The sequence below is a fragment of the Scardinius erythrophthalmus genome (assembly GCF_964197995.2).
Source record: "Scardinius erythrophthalmus genome assembly, chromosome: 22".
Classification (NCBI taxonomy): Eukaryota; Metazoa; Chordata; class Actinopteri; order Cypriniformes; family Leuciscidae; genus Scardinius; species Scardinius erythrophthalmus.
The window spans coordinates 2,232,501-2,254,504 of NC_138242.1; the positions used below are offsets into that span (position 1 = coordinate 2,232,501).

General features: G+C 36.0%; 1 protein-coding gene across 2 annotated transcripts in view; it reads left to right on the forward strand.

Annotated features, from left to right (window-relative positions):
- The window catches only part of piezo2a (piezo-type mechanosensitive ion channel component 2a), a 212,844-nt gene that overhangs the window by 33,247 nt on the left and 157,593 nt on the right, over nucleotides 1-22,004 (forward strand). For both annotated transcript variants that reach the window (XM_081353359.1, XM_081353360.1), the window contains one exon: nucleotides 9,945-10,070. In XM_081353359.1, the coding sequence (XP_081209485.1) occupies nucleotides 9,945-10,070 (126 nt within the window). The remainder of the gene's footprint in view (nucleotides 1-9,944; nucleotides 10,071-22,004) is intronic.

The following is a 22,004-nucleotide window of genomic DNA, read 5'->3' on the forward strand; positions in this document are numbered from 1 at the left end:
TCCCAGTCTCTCAGCTGGAGGCTCTCAGTAATGCGGGAACGGCTGTTTGCTCTGTTTATGCGAGTCAAACCCTGCCAGTGTTCCTCTGCCTCATTACAGCCAGATGTTGCTGTCAATCACACACCTTTACCTGTGCGTGTCCGGGACTGGGTCGATCACAGAGGCACATGTGAAGCCCAAGCTGGATTTTTAAACATGTGTCTTTAGCACAGTCAGACATTTTATTACAGCTCACAAATTACACTGTGACTCGACTTGATAAAACGCTTTGCAACATAATCAGGTCATGCTGGAATCTGTGAGTTATAGAGTAAAAGATTACGCCATTTGTGTGAAGAAAGAAAGACATTTCTGTTCTGGAATGAAGAAATTATGATTCAGTTTTTTTTTTGTTTTTGGGAGGGGGTGGGGTGGGGAGGTGAACTATTTCTTTAAAGTGCCCCGTTATGCTTTTTTGGATATTACCTGTCATGTAGTGTGGTGTGTAATGCAGTGATTGTGAATGTAAAAGCTCTTCAAAGTCTCACAGATCAAAGTGCAGATAAACTGAGATATTGTCTCCCAAAAGAAAGAAGTGATTCTGAACTGAAACGAGTCGTCAGTAATTCAGTCTCTCGTCCTGCTGATCCTGCGTAGGTTTATATCTAATTTGCATAATGCCAGCCTGTGGTCTTGATTGGCTGAGCAGCGTCTCTTAGCCCGCGCCCTCAAACACTAGTTTATCTGAGACTGGAAGAGTTTGGTTCGTGTTGTTCTTGTCGAGAAGACGCTGTTTTCTGCTGACAAAGCAAATCCACTTTGATGAGATTGATACGGTAAAACCCACGCCATCGTTACTGTTCGTATCACTGTGATCAAGAGCTGAGACTCAGATATGATAATGAGCGTTTGGCTTCTGTCACATGCTGTAAGTGGTCGACCAATCACAACAGACTGAGCCGTCTGACCAATCAGAGTAGACCATTGAATAATTTCAGACACTAAGAGAAAAGAGCTGATGCTGCAGTGGATATTATGAGAATATTAAAGTGTTTTTTGACCTTGGATGCATGTAAACCTATTGTAAGGGAAAACAAAAAAAAATAGAAACCTTTTAGAAAAAAAGCATAATGGGGCAAATGAAGTTTTTGTTTGAGTGACATTGAAGTAATGAAAACATTGATCCCAAGGGAAAGAGAAATAGAAGTGCAGGATAAAGCACACACAGACGATGTGTCCTCTTGAGGGAAGCAGGAGGTAAGATGTTTTCCTGAGGAAACAGATCTCAATGGAGAGTTCGTCAGAGAGGAACCGTGACCCGAAGGCCGGCCTCACCTCAGTTCCTCAGGAACCCGAGCGGTCCACGGGTCACTTCCTCACGCGAGCTGGCATCTTCACTCACTCACTCACTCACTCACTCACTCACTCACTCACTCACTCACTCACTCACTCTCACTCACTCACTAAACTCACTCACTCTCACTCACTCACTCACTCACTCACTCACTCACTCACTCACTCACTCACTCACTCTCACTCACTCACTAAACTCACTCACTCAATCACTCACTCACTCGCTCACTCACTCACTCACTCACTCACTCACTCACTCACTCACTCACTCACTCACTCTCACTCACTCACTAAACTCACTCACTCACTCACTCACTCACTCACTCACTCACTCACTCACTCACTCTCACTCACTCACTAAACTCACTCACTCACTCACTCACTCACTCACTCACTCACTCACTCAATCACTCACTCACTCACTCACTAAACTCACTCACTCACTCACTCACTCACTCACTCACTCACTCACTCACTCACTCACTCACTCACTCATTTACTTTTGGAACATGGTCAATATCAAGACAATTTTGCCCTGGGAACATCTTTGATCTACTCATCTGGCCTCTTTTATATTTTTGTTATAAACATCACCATTCAAAACGTTTGGGATCGGAAGATAAAAAAAAAAACAGTAAAAATGTGAAATATTATAATGTAAATCATCTGTTTTCTATGTGAATATATAGTAAAGTGTAATTTATTTCTGTAATCAAAGCTGAATGTTCAGCATCATTACTCCAGTCTTCAGTGTCACATGATCCGTCAGAAATCACTCTAATATGATGATTTGATGAGCAAGAAACATTTATGATTATTATCTTTTTGCAATTGCAAGAACCAGTGGTTTACAGTCAATGACATCAGTTCTCAAATGGGATTTTGCATTAATTTATGCATGAAAATATGACTTGGATTTCAGTCTGTTGCTATTGTATGACTTCAGAAGACTGTTAATATAGTGAATAAGTAATAAAGATGATACTTTTATGATGTTTTTTTGGATCTTGGAAGCCCATGGTCAATGCATGGTATTGTTGTATGGATAAGGGCGGCATGAACATTCTTCAAAACGTCGTATTTTGTGTTCCACCAAATAAAGAAAGTCATCTGGGTTCGGATCAACACAAGTAAATAATGTCAGGACTTTCATCTTGTGTGAAGGTTTTGGCTCGGTGAACACCTTTCTCTGAGTTTGAGATTTCACTGCTTTCACAAATCACAGTTCTTACGACTCCTCGACCGACTAAAACATCTGTATACAAAATGCGAGGCCGGATCGCCTTATAATAAAGTCGGGTTCATGAGTGATTGAAAACTAAGGAAGAACAGCTGCTTGAGATGTGCTGTGGATAATATATCTCACTGAGCCGACGTTACCTGCATTTCTGCTGAATTTTCATGTTAGTCCCACATTTTTGCAAACTTTCCACCTTCAGCCAAAACGTAAGCTGTAATACATTGTTGTAAAACAGAGTTTGATAAGTTCGTGGCACCAGATCGGCTTATAAATAACCCTGAAGGACTGACAATATATCCAGTGTGTTTAAAGAAGGAAATGTTGGTGAGTTAGTCCAATTTATGACGCTCACACTTCAGGAAATTACTGTGTGTGGATCCATTTCACCTCACACACACCTCTTTTTCTTCAATCCTTTATGTATATTGTGTGTGTGTGTCAGAGCGTTCAGTCTGGCTTGATCTAATACTGAGGTCTGACGAGTCTTTTCCTGCGATTTCCTCGAGTTTTATGCATGAATCAGAGGGTGTGATGATTCACTTTCTTGACATGTTGTAAACTTAGAAACCAGATGCTGAGATAAACACTAACCAAAGTTTCTGAGAACAATAAACATCCTCCTAACGCTTCGGTCTTAAAATCTCCAGGTGTATAATAAAGCAGGTTTTATTACAGTGATATTGTTTTTATGTTGTTTTTGAAAGAAATTCATATTTGTATTCAGCAAGGATGCATTAAATTAATCAAAAGTGACATTAAATATGTTTATAATGTTACAAAAGATTCTATTTTAAATAAATGCTGTTTTTCAACATTGATAATAATCATAAGTGTTTCTTGAGCATGAAATCATCATATTAGAGTGATTTGTGAAGGATCATGTGACACTGAAGACTGGAGTAATGATGCTGAACATTCAGCTTTGATCACAGGAATAAATTACACTTTACTATATATTCACATAGAGAACAGATGATTTACACTGAAATAATATTTCACATTTTTACTGCATTTTTGATCAAACTATTTCATTTTTTTTTTATCTTACCAATCCCAAACTTTTGAATGGTTTTATTTATAACAAAAATATGAAATAGAGTAAATCAGCATATTAGAATGATTTTAAAGTGTAATAATATTTCACAATATTACTGTTTTTTCTGTATTTTTTATCAAAATATTTAGCCTAAATTGGTGAGCCGATGAGACTTCTGTCAAAAACATTATAAACTCTTTATACATCTAAAACTTTTGAATCTACTGTGCAGAAGATAGCTATCAAACTCATAAGAGTTGTTGCTCTCTGGCTCAAATTAATTGAAGTGTAAGAATGAATTGATTCAAATCAATTACGAGAGAGAGACACTCCCGCAGGAGGAAAGTCTTATAGCTCGCGTGTTTAAATGTGACTCTGTCCTGCTCATTGCTGTCAATTCAGATTTTTTCTTTTCCATTTAAGCCTCTAAAAGCTTTAGGAGATGTGATAGTGTTCCCAGACGATCGACTGAGGTTGTGTCTGCGCCGGTCAAGCGATCAATGGGGAAATCAACACGTCTTTACCAGCGTCTAAACCCTTCATAACGCAAACATCTCTGTTCCTGAGGAGTCACATGCAGATCCACTCGACCTGTCAATTTGGCTGAGATTGCCATTAAAGGAGAACTCCGGTCAATTTTAACATTGAGCTCATTTTTTTGTACATTTGGAGTGCTGTCAATACAGAGAACAACGACAAAAATTGGTGTTGCCTACACCGAGTTATTCTATTTTTAAAATTTGCACCCTGTTGACTTCAATGGGGCAAGTACTAAACCTGCTTTTAGCCTCTTAACATCCTTGATGTGTCATTACAAGTGCACAGAAAATGTGAGTGATTCCTTCTGAGTGAACACGAGTGAATCTGACTGCAGTAGATGTGAAAGATATGAATAAAAATGATGTTTATTCAGCCAGCACATTCACATACACTCGACAATCGATTACTGTGGACTTCGACCGAAAACAGGATGTAAATACAGGTATGTGCTGGCTGAATAAACATCATTTTTATTCATATCTTTCACATCTACTGCAGTCAGATTTGACCTGTGCACTTGTAATGACACATCAAGGATGTTAAGAGGCTAAAAGCAGGTTTAAAACTTGCCCCATTGAAGTTAACAGGGTGCAAATTTTAAAAAGAGGATAACATGGTGTAGGCAACACCGATTTTTGTCGTTGTTCTCTGTATTGACAGCACTCCAAATGTACAAAAAAATGAGCTCAATGTTAAAATTGACCGGAGTTCTCCTTTAAATATGATTAGTGAAATATTTTTCATATTTTGGACCTCTCAAACAAAGACGCACCAAACATTATTTGAAAGAAATTCATATTTTTATTCAGCAAGGATGCATTAAATTGATCAAAAGTGACAGTAAAGACTTGTTTCTATTCATCAAAGAATCCTGATAAATAACATGCATCTCGGTTTCCAAACAAATGTGAAGCTGTTTTCAACATTGATAATAATCATAAATTTTTCTTGAGCATCAAATCATCATATTATACTGATTTCTGAAGGATCACGTGACACTGATAACTGGAGTAACCACACTTTTTTTTTTTTTATTCTGCTAAGATGCATTAAATTGATCGAAAGTGACAGTAAAGACATTTTTAATGTTACAAAATATTTATATTTCAGATAAATGCTGTTTTTATGAACTTTCTCTTCATCAAATATTCAGAAAAAATTAATTAACATTCAACTTTCATGGGCCCTATCTTGCACCCAGCGCAATTGACTTTGTACACCGACGCATGTGTCATTCCTATTTTGCACCCGCGCACAGCGGACTTTTCCCTCCACAGACGCACGTCGGTAAATTAGGGAATGAACTTGCGCTCCCGGGGGCGGTTCAGCGAAAAGAGGAGGCGTGTTCCGGCGCAAACGTTCCCTGGTGCTATTTTGCAGTTTCAGAAAACAATTCCGCCACTGACCAGGAGAAACCTCGTCTAAAGTCAGCGGCGCGTTGCACATGTTATTCAGAGGCTATTTTAAGGGCGAATGCTTGGCCATAATCAATGTAGCGTGTGCACAACGCACACACACTTTGCTTCTCTCATCTACACAGATGCAGCAGTTCTCATTTTTAGAAAATCATACATAATTACAAGGAACAATATTAACACACGAGGGAAATCATTGTTGTGTCCATGAAGATGTGGAAAATAGGCATAAATCTATCTTACACATTTACCCAAATGATCATACGCCTGTTTAACCGAAGCTAATCTGGGTGTGTTTCTCCGTCCCCAATGTCACTTCTCTGTGTTTTACGGCCCTGACGAGAGCGTCGGTCTCCTCGGCTGTGATCCACTCCTGGCAAATCCGCCGTTATAATAGCAATCCGCCATGGAACAAGCGCGCCTGCTCTTAAAGGGAATGTGAGATGTCGCTCTGATTGGTTTATTTCACGTTACGCCCAAACCACACCTATGAGTAATGAAGCGACTTCAGACCAACACATTTGCGTCGGGCGCAAGAGTCATTTATCCCGCCGGTATAATAGTAACAGCGCCCGAGACCCGACCACAAAGTTACTTGCATTTCGCGCTTGATACTTGCGTTTCAGATCGTTAAAATAGGGCCCTCAATCATAAATGTTTCTTGATCCTCAAATCATCATATTAAAGTGATTTGTGAAGGATCATGTGACACTGAAGACTGGAGTAATGATGCTGAAAATTCAGCTTTGATCACAGGAATAAATTACACTTTACTGTATATTCACATAGAGAACAGCTGATTTACATTGGAATAATATGTACAAATTTTAGAGTATTTTTGATCAAATAACTACAGCCTTAAATGGTGAGCAGAAGAGACTTCTTTTCAAAAACATCATATAATTCAGCACATATCAACCCTAGCACTGTGCAGATAATAGCTATCACAGGAGCGACGGACACGGACTCTTTCCCTCCAACACTAAAGATGCTCCTCACATTTCCTCCATTACGCACCGCATGCAAACACTGGGACTCGTTCAGTCGGCTGAGGCGGACGAAGTGGCTCATCAGGGAACAGAATAATGAGAAACTGTGGCCAAACGGCACGCAGACTCGACGTGCCAGCAGAGAAGCCTTTAGTCCTGCGCCGCTGAATAACAAACACATCTGGATCATATTAGCTCTTCCTCTGCCAGGATCGGCTCTCTAAAGCTCCTCCTCCGCTCATGATGCCTTCAGTGCTGATCCGAGGCGTCCGCATTACATCCACTGAGTCAGCCAATCATGCTTCGTTCATCACTGTACGCACTCGTCGGGAATAAAGCTTGACTTTGACCAGGCCTTGTGTTGGAAGCCCGTTTGCTTGAGCGTCTTCTAATTAGACTAATCGCCTGAACACGAGCAGACCCGTAAAACATTTTCATAACAGCAAAACCATTGGAAAGATCGTAAAATCTTGGCAGACTTGCTTGGCATCGGTCCTCAGGTGGTTTAGAGATGATTATCAGTAGGTGTTAATACACTGATGGACAAAAGTTTATGTTTTCTTCTTCCTCATTTAATACGGGCGAGCTGAAACCTGTTGGCACAGAAATGGATTCATTTCTTTATTTTAAATCCCCATGAAATTGTTTGATGATGAGCACACTTGATTTCCCTAAAGTGTTTTATTCAAATAGACAGTAACTTTTGTCGAGCCAATAGTTTGCAAATAAAAATATGAGATGATGTAATTTCTGGTTAATTTCCCTGAAAGGGAAAACTTTAGTACCATTTAAAACTAGTTTGGAGTCAGTAAGATGAAGTTAAAACGTCACAACTATAATGTTGCTGTAAATACGTAAATTAAGAACAAGACATCTTTTAAAAACACTGGTAACACTTTACAATAAGGTTCATTAGTTAACTACATTAGTTAGCATGAACTAAGAATGAATAATTCTTACTTAGTTAATGTTAATTTCAACATTTACAACACATTTTTAAAATGAACAGCTGTATTTTTATTAACCAACATTAACAAAGATTAATAAATACTGTAACAAATGTTTTTTCTCATTGTTAGTTCATGTTAGTTAATACATGTGAACTAATGAACCTTATTGTAAAGTGTTACCAGTGTTTTTAAAAGAAGTCTTGTTCCTCTAGTTTTCTTAATTTACGTATTTACAGCAACAATATAGTTGTGACGTTCAACTTCATTGACAGTAACCAACTCCTTGCCGTATGTACTCTACTGTCTGTATTTATTTTCTAATGCTTTCTGAAAGTGTAATTCCCTGACGAGGAAGCGTTTAGCCCTGCTTCTTCTTCAGAAATCGTGTTATTACGGTACACAGCCGGCGTCTGAGGACTGAGACCCGAGAAACGATCCGCTCTCATTACCTCCGATAGTCTGAATATGACTGTAAATGTGCCCTCGTGAATTAATAAGCTCTGCATTTAATCAAAAGAGACTGAAATATTTATTAAAAAGCCTTCAGACATGAACTAAATCCATGCAACCTTTAAAGTAGGTCTAAATTTTATCCCTTTTTTTTTTTGCCTTTAATTCATGATATTATCTGTCCAGATTTGCCAATTAAATTAAGCATTATTGGTTTGCATATGCCGTCATATCCTCATTTGGGCCGGATGGGTTGTGGGTGTTTTTTAACATCCTCAAGTTCATGTGTGATGCTATCGGTGTCATTCCCAGCATCCCACTGTATGAAGAAGCTTTGATGTCGGACCAAATCCTTCTCTTCTATCATAAAACATGTTTATGCAGCATTATACATAAACCCTATGCATGCATTACTCACAGCATTGTTTCATTTGGATCTTTCTGAAAACAGCCACGTCTCTGAACTCACACTGATCCTCAATGATGAACAGTCCAAACACTGCCAAAAATATCAATGCTAAATGAATGGAGAGAGAGAGAGAGAGAGAGAGAGAGAGAGAGAGAGAGAGAGAGAGAGAGACCTGTAATACAAGAGTGATTTTCCGCTAATAGCGTTGGATTACGGCAGCTCTTTTCTATTAGGATCAGATCGACAGCTTCAACTCGATGAACTTTCACCCTGACATGTTGAACGCTTGAATTTCCCACAGCGTCACTGCAGGACTACAACCTTTCGAATCTGCGATATTACAAGTCATCGAGTCCTTCTTACTCTGTAACAGTTGTGCAAACGTTCTGACACTTGTTATGAGATTCCGGCAGAAAGTTCCACAGATTTCAACGGGATTTGACGGACGACGCAAGCCAAAAGTACACTTCAGCTGACACACCGAAACTGCATACTTAAATACTCTACTTTGCGAGCGCTAAAAAAGTATGTTCTATATAGTATGAATGTAATCTGGACGTCCTACATCCACCATGTTGTCACTGTCATGTGACCTTCCAGTGTCACGAATCCTCTCCCGTGGCCTCATGGGATAGTAAAGTGTCCATCTTATGCACACTTCAGAGTCTCACTGGAAGTCTGGGGCCTTTTTGCATACTCTTTTATGAATTCGGACATACTTCTTTTGTCACATGTTGTTTTTAACCTACTTTATGTGATTTTGTATAAGTATACTCAATTTAACAGCATGCATGAACACAGGCGCTCTGTGTTCAACTTGTATGCAAATGGCGGGGAAATAGTTAATTATAACAACCATGACATGCATACTATGCTGATGACAATATTTGCGTTGTGCTTTGTACTTATACGCATATAAGTATACTTCAGGGGCCATTTGCATAAACTCACTATGAAAGTCTCCCTGTAGTCAATCATTTTATCCATTAAAACTCTTCTTTGATCACCAAAATTATACATTTAATCGTTTTTTTCCTAAAATGTCTTGACTGTAACTCGACACCCTTGCCTCATTTAGTATTCGCGATTCTATGAATATGCAAATGAGCCCCGCCTCCACTCACTCACTCAGCTCAGAGATCCACTGGTTGACGATCACACGTTGATCTGATTGGTTACAAGGTAGTTTGTGACGTCAGAAACACCAGCGATTTCAAAGCGTGTTTTTGAGACTGTCTTTGGTTCACTGCAGTTTTAAGGAGGAAATACTCAGAGTCAGCAATGGTGTCGACTTATGAACTTACACATGCTTTGTCTTAAAGCAGATTAAAAACACCACATAGACACATAAACAACATTAAAAGCTGGATTTGTCTGTCAATCAATGGGTGATCAGATTCAAATTAGACCAATCTACTTTTTTTCTGAAACTAAAAGTTGACCAGTCCTAGAGAAAAAAATAGAGGACTATATTGTATGACTTTATGCAACTGGCTTCAGGCTTTAAGTTGCAGCTTGTATGCATGTCCTAATGTCAATGTTTCTACTCAGTATATTAAAATCAAACACTTTTTGTTCTTCAGGACACACAGGGCGTTTGCTGAAGTCCCTGTGTCTCACCAGTGTGACGTTCCTGCTTCTGCATCTCATCTTCCAGATCACAATCAACAGCCTGATAGCAGGAGACAACATCGATCTCGACTTCAACTGTGAGTGCTCACTAAAGCTACGTCTGCATTAATCCGATACTTTTGGAAACAGCATTTTCATTTTAAAACGCTCTCCGTCCACACTAGCGTTTCCAGGCGTTTCAGTGCGGATGAGACACATCTGGAAAACACCTGAAAACGCTAAATTCACCTTTACGTGTAAAACTCATGTAAAAAAAAACGTACGTGTAAAATTCACGTGTGTAAAACCTCACTAAAGCTCACTGAGATGATACAGACGGAGAAATAAATAATAAAGTTATCGCGCAATTCTTCTGGCAGGATCATTTTATTTAGCAGAATACCTCAGCATTCACTGATCGTCCAGGTCGCTCTCACTCACTATTATATGTTTGGTCTAAAACACAACCGCTCTCATGTTTCGCCGCAGGACAGCAAATACGAGCGAGTTTTCTGTCATCCTTGCAGGACTGTGATATGAAGAGTGTGTGAAGTAATATTTAAGTAATATTTCAGCAACTGTGTGAAAGTGAACACCACATAACAGACACAATACCAGTATAAACATGAATATCTATGGGTTCAATATGCGTCACATGACTAAACTTACATGATCGTTTTCACATACCACTGTTTTGACAGTCCACACTACAACGTGGAAACGCGTTTTCAATTGATCCACTCTGAAGAGTGTTTAAAAAGCTTTGTTTCTGTTGCTGAAACGCCGTCTCAGTGTGGAGGGAACGCCAAAACCAGAGAAAAAAAGCGTTTTCAGATGAAACCGTATTAGTGTGGACAAGGCCTCAATCTTTCACTACTGGTCATTAAACCAGACTGAGAGGTCAGGTATAGCCGAGGAAACTGGTTTTATTGACTTACGTACAAAATTCAAACTAACTGAATGAGTTGAACTCTCATTCTCAAGTTACTAGTTGAAAACAACCCTGTTGGTTTGACCAGTTAAAGGATTAGTGCACTTCAGAATTAAGATTTCCTGATAATTTACTCCCCCACATCATTCAAGATGTTCATGTCTTTCTTTCTTCATTGGGAAAGAAATGAAGGTTTTTGAGGAAAACATTCCAGGATTATTCTCCATATAGTGACTTCAATGGGGTCCAACAGGTTGAAGATCTAAAGGTGAGTTTCAGTGCAGCTTCAAAGTCTCGACACGATCCAGCCGAGGAATAAGAGTCTCATCTAGACAAACCAGCGGAGATTTTATGAGAAAAATAAACATTTATATACTTTTAACCACAAATGCTCTTCTTGCTCTAGCTGTGATGCGACACACATTATGTAATCACGTTGAAAGGTCAAGCGTGACGTAGGCGTAAGACCTAGTGTTTACAAAGCGAATGTGAAAAGACTAAGCCAAACGGCATTTACAAAAAAAAATAAAAAATAAAAGGTAAAACAACGATGTCGGACGATTTTGAAGTTGAAAGAGAAAATTTGTTTTTCACCCTATCCTACATTTTCCGCCTACGTAATGAGTGAAGTCGTGGACGTACAAGATGAGCATTTGTAGTTAAAATTAAATAAATGTTTATTTTTCTAATAAAATGGCGGATGGTTTGTCTAGATGAGACTCTTATTCCTCGTCTGGATCGTGTCGAGACTTTGAAGCCGCACTGAAACTCACATCTGGACCGTCGACCCGTTGGACCCCATTGAAGACACTATATGGAGGAACATCCTGGAGTGTTTTCCTCAAAAACCTTCATTTCTTTTCCACTGAAGAAAGAAAGACATGAAGTAAATTATCAGGAAATTTTTATTCTGAAGTGAACTAATCCTTTAAAATAATAAACTAGTCATGCTTGCACTTGGTTGGCTAGTGGGAGAGAAGGAAGTTTCCAAAAGATTTTCCCACACTGCTAACCATGAAGCAGTGTTCACACTACATGTTTTCAAACAGACATTCAGATTTTTGTATGCAATTGAATGTATATATATATAGAAACCTTCTCTGTAAAATAAAATGTTGCAGTGATGGCATGCAAATGTTCATGTCTGTCTGTCAAATTAAAAGTTCATGTCTGTCTGTCGGATCTTTAAAATGAAAAGGTGACCTGAGGTCGAAACACACGTCTGGCTCATGTTACCCCGACACAACAGCTCACGCAGAACCGTGGCCCGACCAGACCCGCTCGCAGCGCTAGCCTCTCTCTCCACGCGTAAGAGCTCAACATCTGCGCTCAAGATGGAGATAAACTCGTTCTGAACAGGGAAGGACCGCTCCCGACTGGACAGTCTCGAACACGAGAATGATGATAGAAGCTCTTGACCAACATCTCACTGACAAATATTCAGTTGAGCTTATTTGCAGAATCTGTTTGTCCAAGACAAGTGGAGAAACCTGCTTGAAAACAGTAGCATTAGATGAAATTACACCCTCACTTCTAAATAAAGAGGATCCGTAAGTTCATTTTATCTGGATTTTCCCACTTAAAATGGTCAGTTAAAGGTCTGGTCACTCTGCTCCTCAGGGAATGACTTATTATTGCCAATAGACCATTCAAAAGTTTCAGGTCAGAAAGATTTTTTCATGTTTTTCAAAACAAAAAATCTCTCACGCTCAGCGCAACAACAATATATTCAGCATTTTGTTAACGTTCCCATTAAGTTATGAAAAGGTTATTTCTGAATGTTCCCTGAATGTTCGAAACATCCGGTTTAAAAAATAAATAAATAATAATAATTGTTTATTGGTTTTATGAATGTTGAGGAAACATTCCGTTGTATCATTCTTCAAACATTATTGAAACGTTACATTTGAATGTTTTCTGAACATTCTGAAACAAGTTGTAACATTTAAAAAATGTAACAAGATTAAACATTCCATGAATGATGTAGAAATAACGTTTTTGTGCCATGTGTTCAGAACGTTATTAAAGACCAGATCACTTTGAATGAATGTTCTATTAATGTTACTGGAATAACGTTTGTTCATAACTTTGAGAGAACCTTTCCAGAACGTTCCCTGATCGTAAAAAAAAACAGTGAAATCTTATTCTAATGTAAATCATCTGTTCTCTATGTGAATATATAGTAAAGTGTAATTTATTCCTGTGATCAAAGCTGAATGTTCAGCATCATTACTCCAGTCTTCAGTGTCACATGATCCTTCAGAAATCACTCTAATATGAAGATTTGATGATCAAGAGACATTTATGATTATTATCAATATTGAAAACACTTTTCAGGATTATTTGATGAATAGAAAGTTCAAAAGAACAGCATTTATTTGAAATAGAATCTTTTGCAACAATGAATAAAATTCATTCTGAATAAAAATATGAACTTCTTTAAAAATAAATCTACATACCTACATGTACAAAGAAACTTCTTTTTGTATTTTTTCTTTTTTTTTTTGAAGAAAAGGATTTAGGGTAAGATGAATTCAGTGTGTGTGCGCGGGCAGATTTAGATGAAACCAACCGTCATGCTTTACGAGAGCCAAGATCAACAGAGACTCGCAGCGAGACCAGAGATAAACTGCAGCATTACCAGGACACTCTGCTTTAAACACCACGTGTGTTACGCAAATGAGTGAGCAATGAGTGTTGAAGAAACTGAAAACTGATATTAGAGAACAAACCGGATTCATACAGTCACTGTTCACAGTCCGTTTGATTCCTCACAGTTCATTATTGATAATCTTCAAACATGCCGTTCTGAAAAACATTAAAACAAAATCAGATATTATTATCTATGAAACAATGTCTATTTTTAATTATTTCTAATGAGTTATGTCTAAGAATCTCCCATCCACTTAATCATTTTATTACGAGGAATTTTGAAATTAGTAACGTGTGCAAACTAAAAGATTTATTATATATATATTATAATATATTATAAGAGTTATTGTATCACATGCATATTTTATCACAGTATTATTTCTGCTATTAACATTGTATTTTATAACAGCAATGTCATTTGGTGTTTAATAGCATTATATTGACAACAATCCAGGAACATAAAACCTTCATATATTTTATTTCCATTACCTTAAATGAACATTTTAAGCAGCATGAACTAAACCCCACATCACTTTCAAAGGAATGTGACTTTCTGATTAATACTTTCTTAATTAATCACATAGATGTTCAATTAACAGATGCTTTTATCCAAAGGCATATTCATAGTTTTAGATCAAGCCACAGAATTTCGCATTATAGAGATGACCACAGAACTGTTCTGAATTTCATACAAGTTCTTCACTATTTAATTATTTCTTCATGTCTTTATGATGCTTGATACTCCTTTTTTGGGAGCAAACCGAGACAAAAGGGCGATAAATACCCTGAAGCTGATATCTCGAGAGCCGAATCTCTGAATCAGGTCAACTTGATATGTGAAGCGAATCAACTGACTCACTTAAAAGAATCAGCTCAAAAGAATGATTCATTCTCAAATCAGACTAATCTGGGTATCTGATTGAATCATTCTTTTGAGCTGATTCTTTTCAATGAATCGGTTGATTCACAACAAATTTTTTTGGATTTCTATTTGTACACTATATTTGTGAATTAAAAACGTAACCTTTCTCTTACACTGATTGTAACTCAAACATTGAGACGTTGACACATGACTGATAAACTTCAGGAAACTGACACACACACACACACACACACACACACACACACACACATGCGTTTATATGATCACTCAGCATTACACTCCTTTTCCTTTGTTTTCTATCGGTCAGCCGAGGCCGTGCGTTGAGTGTTGTGTGAACTTTATCCTTTTAAATATGCATTGTTCAGTAACGCCTGACCTGAGATCAGCTCTTCCTCCATTATTTCCTGTGCTATTTAATGCATAAGAGCTGACTCTACAACAGTAGCGGGTGATTACGACTGGATCTGTTCCTGCCAGCTGAACTGTGGAAACACCAGGTGTTCATATTGTGTTCTTCAGATCCGACTGTAATCCCCATTTAACTTCCTAAATGCTGGAATGCATCTGACAACACTCAGTTTATACAGTTCTGCAGGAGGCCGGAGAGTCTTTTATATCACACTTGTAGAAACTATACATTTACTGCATTGATAACAAAATATCAAACCCAAGTATCATCTGCAAAAAAAAAAAAAAAAATGGTACTAGAACTTTTGTCAGTGCTACAAATAACTTGATTTTTTTTTTTTTATCAAATATTCTAAAGATTTATTATTTTAGTGGCTGAATGATTTTTGATCATTCTAATATTTGACAACCAGAAATTCCAAACACTTTTTGTATGAATTTCTGTGTATTTCAATTCAACATAACATGTAAATATATAATTATATTACATAAATATAGTTGAAATACTTGTTATTTAATTATTAACAATATGCAGTTGATATAAATTACTGTTGTATTTTTAAGCTACTATTGCACTCCTTCATAAAAAGGTTGTTTCTGCCTAATAAAATAAAACATAGGTAATTATATTTCTTGTATATTTTTCTTCTGCATATTTATTTCTCATATTTGTGACTTTATATTTCACCGAGTGAATTAATGTCACCATTGTGACTATATTTAATATTTTAATATTATATTCCTTATTTTAAGCTTTATCTCACAATTATCTTTTTATTTTTTACTCTGTAATGAAACCTGGATCACGTTAGTAAGCTTGCTTTGTTTTTCCCTTTTATGGTGTAAAAATATAATATAATATAATATAATATAATATAATATAATATAATATAATATAATATAATATAATATAATATAATATAATATAATATAATATAATATAATATAATATACTTTAATATAATATAATATAATATACTTTAATATAATATAATATAATATAATATAATATAATATAATATAATATAATATAATATAATATAATATAATATAATATACTTTAATATAATATAATATAATATAATATAATATAATATAATATAATATAATATACTTTAATATAATATAATATAATATAAAATAATATAATATACTTTAATATAATATAATATACTTTAATATAATATAATATAATATAATATAATATAATATACTTTAATATAATATAATATAATATAATATAACATAATATAATATACTTTAATATAATATAATATAATATAATATAATATAATATAATATAATATAATATAATATAATATAATATAATATAATATACTTTAATATAATATAATATAATATAATATAATATAATATAATATAATATAATATAATATAATATAATATAATATAACAATATAATGTAATATAGCATAACATAATATCATATAATATAACATTATATAATATAATATAGTATTACATTATAATATAATATAATATAACATTACAATATAATATAATATAACATAATATAATATAACATTATAATATATAACATCATAATATAATATAACATTATAGTATATAACATCATAATATAATATAACATTATAATATAATATATTATAACATTTTAATATAATATAATATAATATAATATAATATAATATAATATAATATAATATAATATAATATAATATAATATAATATAATATAATATAATATAATATAATATTACAATATAATGTAATATAGCATAACATAATATCATATAATATAACATTATAATATAATATAATATTACATTATAATATAATATAATATAATATAACATTACAATATAATATAATATAATATAATATAACATAATATTATATAACATCATAATATAATATAACATTATAATATAATATAACATTTTAATATAATATATTATAATATTTGAATATAATATTATATAATATAACATTATAATATAAAGACAAAAATAGATAGTAATTATTTAATTATGTAATGCAGAGATATTCATATATTTTGAAGTGTGTCTTAGCAGAGTCGAATGAAAGTTCCTGTGTTTATCACTCGTTCTGGCGTCTGTTTTCTGGCGTTCACACTGTGTTTCTGTGATCGGTAAACCTGTGCCAGACGTGACATCTCTCTCTCCAAACACAGAAACAAGAAGTCTTTCTGTTAGCGATGATCAGCGTTTCGTTTCGCACTCAAACATCGCCTTGTTCTTCTGATGCCAGTCTCTCATCTAACTCTCCTCTCGTCTGCATTATTGACATGAATGCATGCATGCCTTTATTTGCTCGTTGAGAGGATTAATACGCTATTGTTCCCTCAATGGCATTCGTATGAGTGATATCAGGCCTGAGTCGCTGCCAGCGCTGAGAACAAGTCCCTTCAGTGTGTCCTAATATTGCAGTGATAAAGATCGGCTTCCTCAGGACGCGTATCTCAGTCTCTAAAGCTCTCTAAAAATACTCCATTTCTGTCTAACAAAGACTGTGTAAACCTCTGTTTCCTCAAGGCCAGTGACGGTGACAGAAGCTGTATTTGTTCATCGCTGAGGGAGTCACCGCAAGAAAACACTTCCTCTCAGCGCACAGTACGCCAGTTAAACATCAACAACAGATGTGTTTTTATATATACCTTTGTTGAGCTAGAAGGCATTAAACTGATCAAAAGTGACAGTAAAGACATTTATAATAATCCCTCAGAGAGTTGGCATGATAGAAAGCTGTTCTTTTGAACTTTCTATTCATCAAAGAATCTTGAAAAATAAAATGTATCACGGTTTGCACAAAAATATGAAGCTGTTTCCAACACTGATAATAATCATAAATGTTTCTTGATCATCAAATCCTCATATTAGAGTGATTTCTGAAGGGTCATGTGACACTGAAGACTGGAGTAATGATGCTGAACATTCAGCTTTGATCACAGGAATAAATTACACTTTACTATATATTCACATAGAGAACAGATGATTTACATTATAATAATATTTCACTGTTTTTAATGTATTCTAATAAATATTCAAATAAATGCAGCCTTGGTGAGTAGAAGAGACTTCTTAGCAACTGTGAAAAATAAAGTTGGCATCAAAACAAAAAATAAATCTTAATTATTATTTTTGTTGTTGTTGTTAGGCAGAAACAAGTATGTTAAATAAATTATAAAATGAATAAAATAAGTAATTAATAACATAGAATTAAATAAAAAAATAATAAATAATAATAACATAATAAAATAATAAAATGCAATAAAATAAAAATAAAAAATGAATGAATGAAGTAATAAAAAAAAAACATTAAATTAAAAATAGCATAAAATGTTAATCAGTTTTTTTTTTACCAGTAAAGCTATGTGTGTGAGCATCCCTGTGGACGGCTGAGTTTTAACAGTAAGAAAGGGCTCGTTTTGTCTTTGCCTCTGGCTGATATCGTGAACATAGTTCAGAATGAAATGAGAAGCACATCTGCAACATCTCGATGGCATCTGTCCAGATGTGTGTGAGCAGAGAAGCCCGTGACACGATCAGCTCGTGTGTTTCCCGGCTGGCTTCATCATGTCACACACGCTCTGAAACCAATACGACCAGTTTGTTTAAAGAGTTGAGCGTGATTTCCGTCTCCCACAGAGAAATATGATGAAATCATGTGTTTAGAAGCGCTTTCTGAGCCTCGACATTCATGCATTATCAGTCTCTGAGATCCTCCCGAGACAACAGGAGTCAGTCTGGAGAACGCCAGAACTGGAGAGTGAGGATGTGCAACTTACAAACCCTCATCCTTCTCGGGGCATTGTGTGTTATATCTACTCACACAACTTACAACTTACACACACAATATGGATTTTTTAAAACAAATAAAAAAAAGGTAACAAATCCTTCCCTCGGTCATTTGAGCCCCTTAGGAATGAGTGGAATGAGAGGAATGCTTCAGTACACAAAGAACAAACTAAAAATGCTCAAAATTCAAACTAAAAATGCTAAAACTTTTCCAAATAATGATTGTATAATGTCTACATGTGTGTGTGAATGCACACTGAAGAGAGACTGGCTTTAGGACCCAGAGGAACAGCTCATATAGAGCTATAGCGCCATCTAGAGTCATGAAATATCATCATATATTATTATTTTTCCACAAGAGGTCGGTAAAGACTCCCAATGTAAGATATTTAGAGCTGAATTAAAAGGGTTATGCATGAAATTGTGAGTTATTTTGAATTTAAGTTGAAAGAATGTGAGGAATGTGCTTCTATATGACTATTTATTTATTATTTATTGATTAAATCTAGTAATTGAAAGATAAAAAAAAATTGCATAAAAAAATATCACAATGAAATAAAATAAGCTTTCTGGACAAACAAAAAAATAATTAAGTATAATTTTAGGGCTTCGAGGGAAAGATGTGTTACAAAGTGCGAGGGAAGGATGAAGGATGAAGGTTAAATGTGAAATCAGTGTTTAATGAGCTATAATCTCCTCAGACTGCATGATCTCAGTATCACATTATGACTTGATAGAGGTTTAGCATGTGAAGAAGAAAACCTTCTGAGCGTTGATCAGACTCTAGACATATCTGTGAACTGAGAGCAAACCTCCAGCATCTGCTGTCTATTAGTGGTCCGGCTCGTCAGCAGATTGAAGAAGTGATGGCCTGCTTCAGTACAGTTATTATCATGCTGTCTGCAGTGATATTTGAGTTATGGAGATGATTAAAGGGGATCTGGCGGGCGACACAGAGCGTCCTGAAATACAAGCGCATTATTTTCTCTGAGTTCGTGAATCTACTCACACAACTTACATTTAATGACATTATACTTGCCCTGAGTCATTGATATCGTACTCACTGACTTCATCTGAAGGCTGCTTGTGTCTAGACATTTCTTCAGGAACAAGTTTGATGTTTTGTATTTATAATCCATTTATTCACTGTTTGAGCGTAGACCTGAAAATTACATTTCCAACTTAAACTGTGGTAAATCTCGAATGCTTTAGAGTATTTTGATCTCTTTTCAAAGACGAAAAAAATATATATATATTTTTTAAAGTGAACTTAAAGTTACAGAATTTATCCTTTATTGTTATGAAAAATGTATTCAGTGTGAGATTTATTTTATGAAAGAAATGAATACTTCTATTTAGCAAGAATGCATGAAATTGATCAAAAATGACACTAAAAGACATCTATAATGTAACAAAAGATTTCTGTTCTTTCTATTCGTCAAAGAATCCTGATGTAAAATATATGATGGTTTCCACATGTCTCTTGATCATCAGATCCTCATATTAGAGTGATTTCTGAAGGATCATGTGACACTGAAGACTGGAGTAATGATGCTGAACATTCAGGTTTGATCACAGGAATAAATTACACTTTACTGTATTCACATAGACAACAGCTGTTTTACATTAGAATAATATTTCACAATATTACTGTATTTTTGATAAAATAAACACAGCCTCAAAGGTGAGCGAGAGACTTCTGTCAAATAGCCTGCATTATTAAATCATACTGGCCCCAAACTTTTGAACAGTAGTGAATAAGGGAAAAAAATAATCAAAATAAATTTTATTAAGGACTCATTCATTTCTGTGAATAAATAAATAATATAAAAAAATAAACATGTCAAAACAAGTACATTTTATAGTAAAAATGTAAATTAAGCGTCTAAACTTCTAAAATGAGTGTTTTATCGCTCACTGCACAGTTACATCACTAACTAGATGTACCGCATCGCGGTACAAAATATGACCGCCGCTCAGGCCTGCACTGGCTTTCCACAAAAATAAATGACGTGGAGTAATTTGGCTGTATTGCGTGTTTATGTATATACCTAAAAAAAGTAATAGTATGTGCATGTCTGTCTGTGTGTGTGTGTGTGTGTGTGTGTGTGTGTGTATGTGTGTGTCTGTGTGTGTGTGTGTGTGTGTGTCTGTGCGTGTATGTATGTGTGCGTACATGTGTGCGCGTGTGTGTTTGTGTGTCTGTGCATGTGGATTTGTATGTGTGTGTGTATGGGTGTGTGTCTGTGCGTGTGGATGTCAGTGTGTGTGCATGCTTGTGTTTGTTTGTATTCCTGCATGTGTGTGTGTGACAGTATCATCCTAAACCAGCAACCCTTCGCTCAACAGCACCATCTACAGGCCGATGAGTGTACAGTCACTAAATGTGCACATAAATGAATTTATTTTATACCCCCCCATGGATGAAATTCTACAAAACTTAGCAGAGGATACCCCCAGAGGATGTCAAGTTAATCATACACAAGAAATATGGTGCAGTTCTGAACATCTCCACTGAAGATAGGGGCGATCAAAGCAGAATAATATTGCATTTTCAGTTTTTATGGGAGGGGCGCAAATCACAAATGAGTGATTATGGGCTAGGTTGATGTGGGCCCTTAAGAGCAACATACCATAACAATTACAAATGTTTACAATTACAAATTACAAAGCAATAACAAATGCATTTTTTTGGGTTTGGGGGGGCCCAGCGCGGGGGGGGGGGGGGGGGGGGTGAGTGGCCCCCGGGGACCAAACGAAATTTTTCCGTAGAAGTCTAGTGGGGCTACATGCTCACCAAATTTCATGTTCCCCGGTGTTTCGGTGTCCCTGGTATCGTTGACGAAAAATTTACGGGGGCCCCAGCGCAGGGGGGGGGGGAGTGGCCCCCGGGGACCAAACGAAATTTTTCCATAAAAGTCTAGTAGACCAACATACCATAAAAATTTCTTCATCCTCGGTGCCACGGTTCAGGTAGTTATTTAGGAAAAACTGCATTTTTTGGGGTTTGGGGGGGCGCGGGGGGGGGAGTGGCCCCCGGGGACCAAACGAAATTTTTCCGTAGAAGTGTAGTGGGGCTACATGCCCACCAAATTTCATATTCCCCGGTGCTTCGGTGTCCCTGGTATCGTTGACGAAAAATTTACGGGGGCCCCAGCGCGGGGGGGGAAGTGGCCCCCGGGGACCAAACAAAAATTTTCCGTAAAAGTCTAGTAGACCAACATACCATAAAAATTTCTTCATCCTCGGTGCCACGGTTCAGGTAGTTATTTAGGAAAAACTGCATTTTTTGGGGTTTGGGGGGGCCCAGCGCGGGGGGGGAGTGGCCCCCGGGGACCAAACGAAATTTTTCCGTAGAA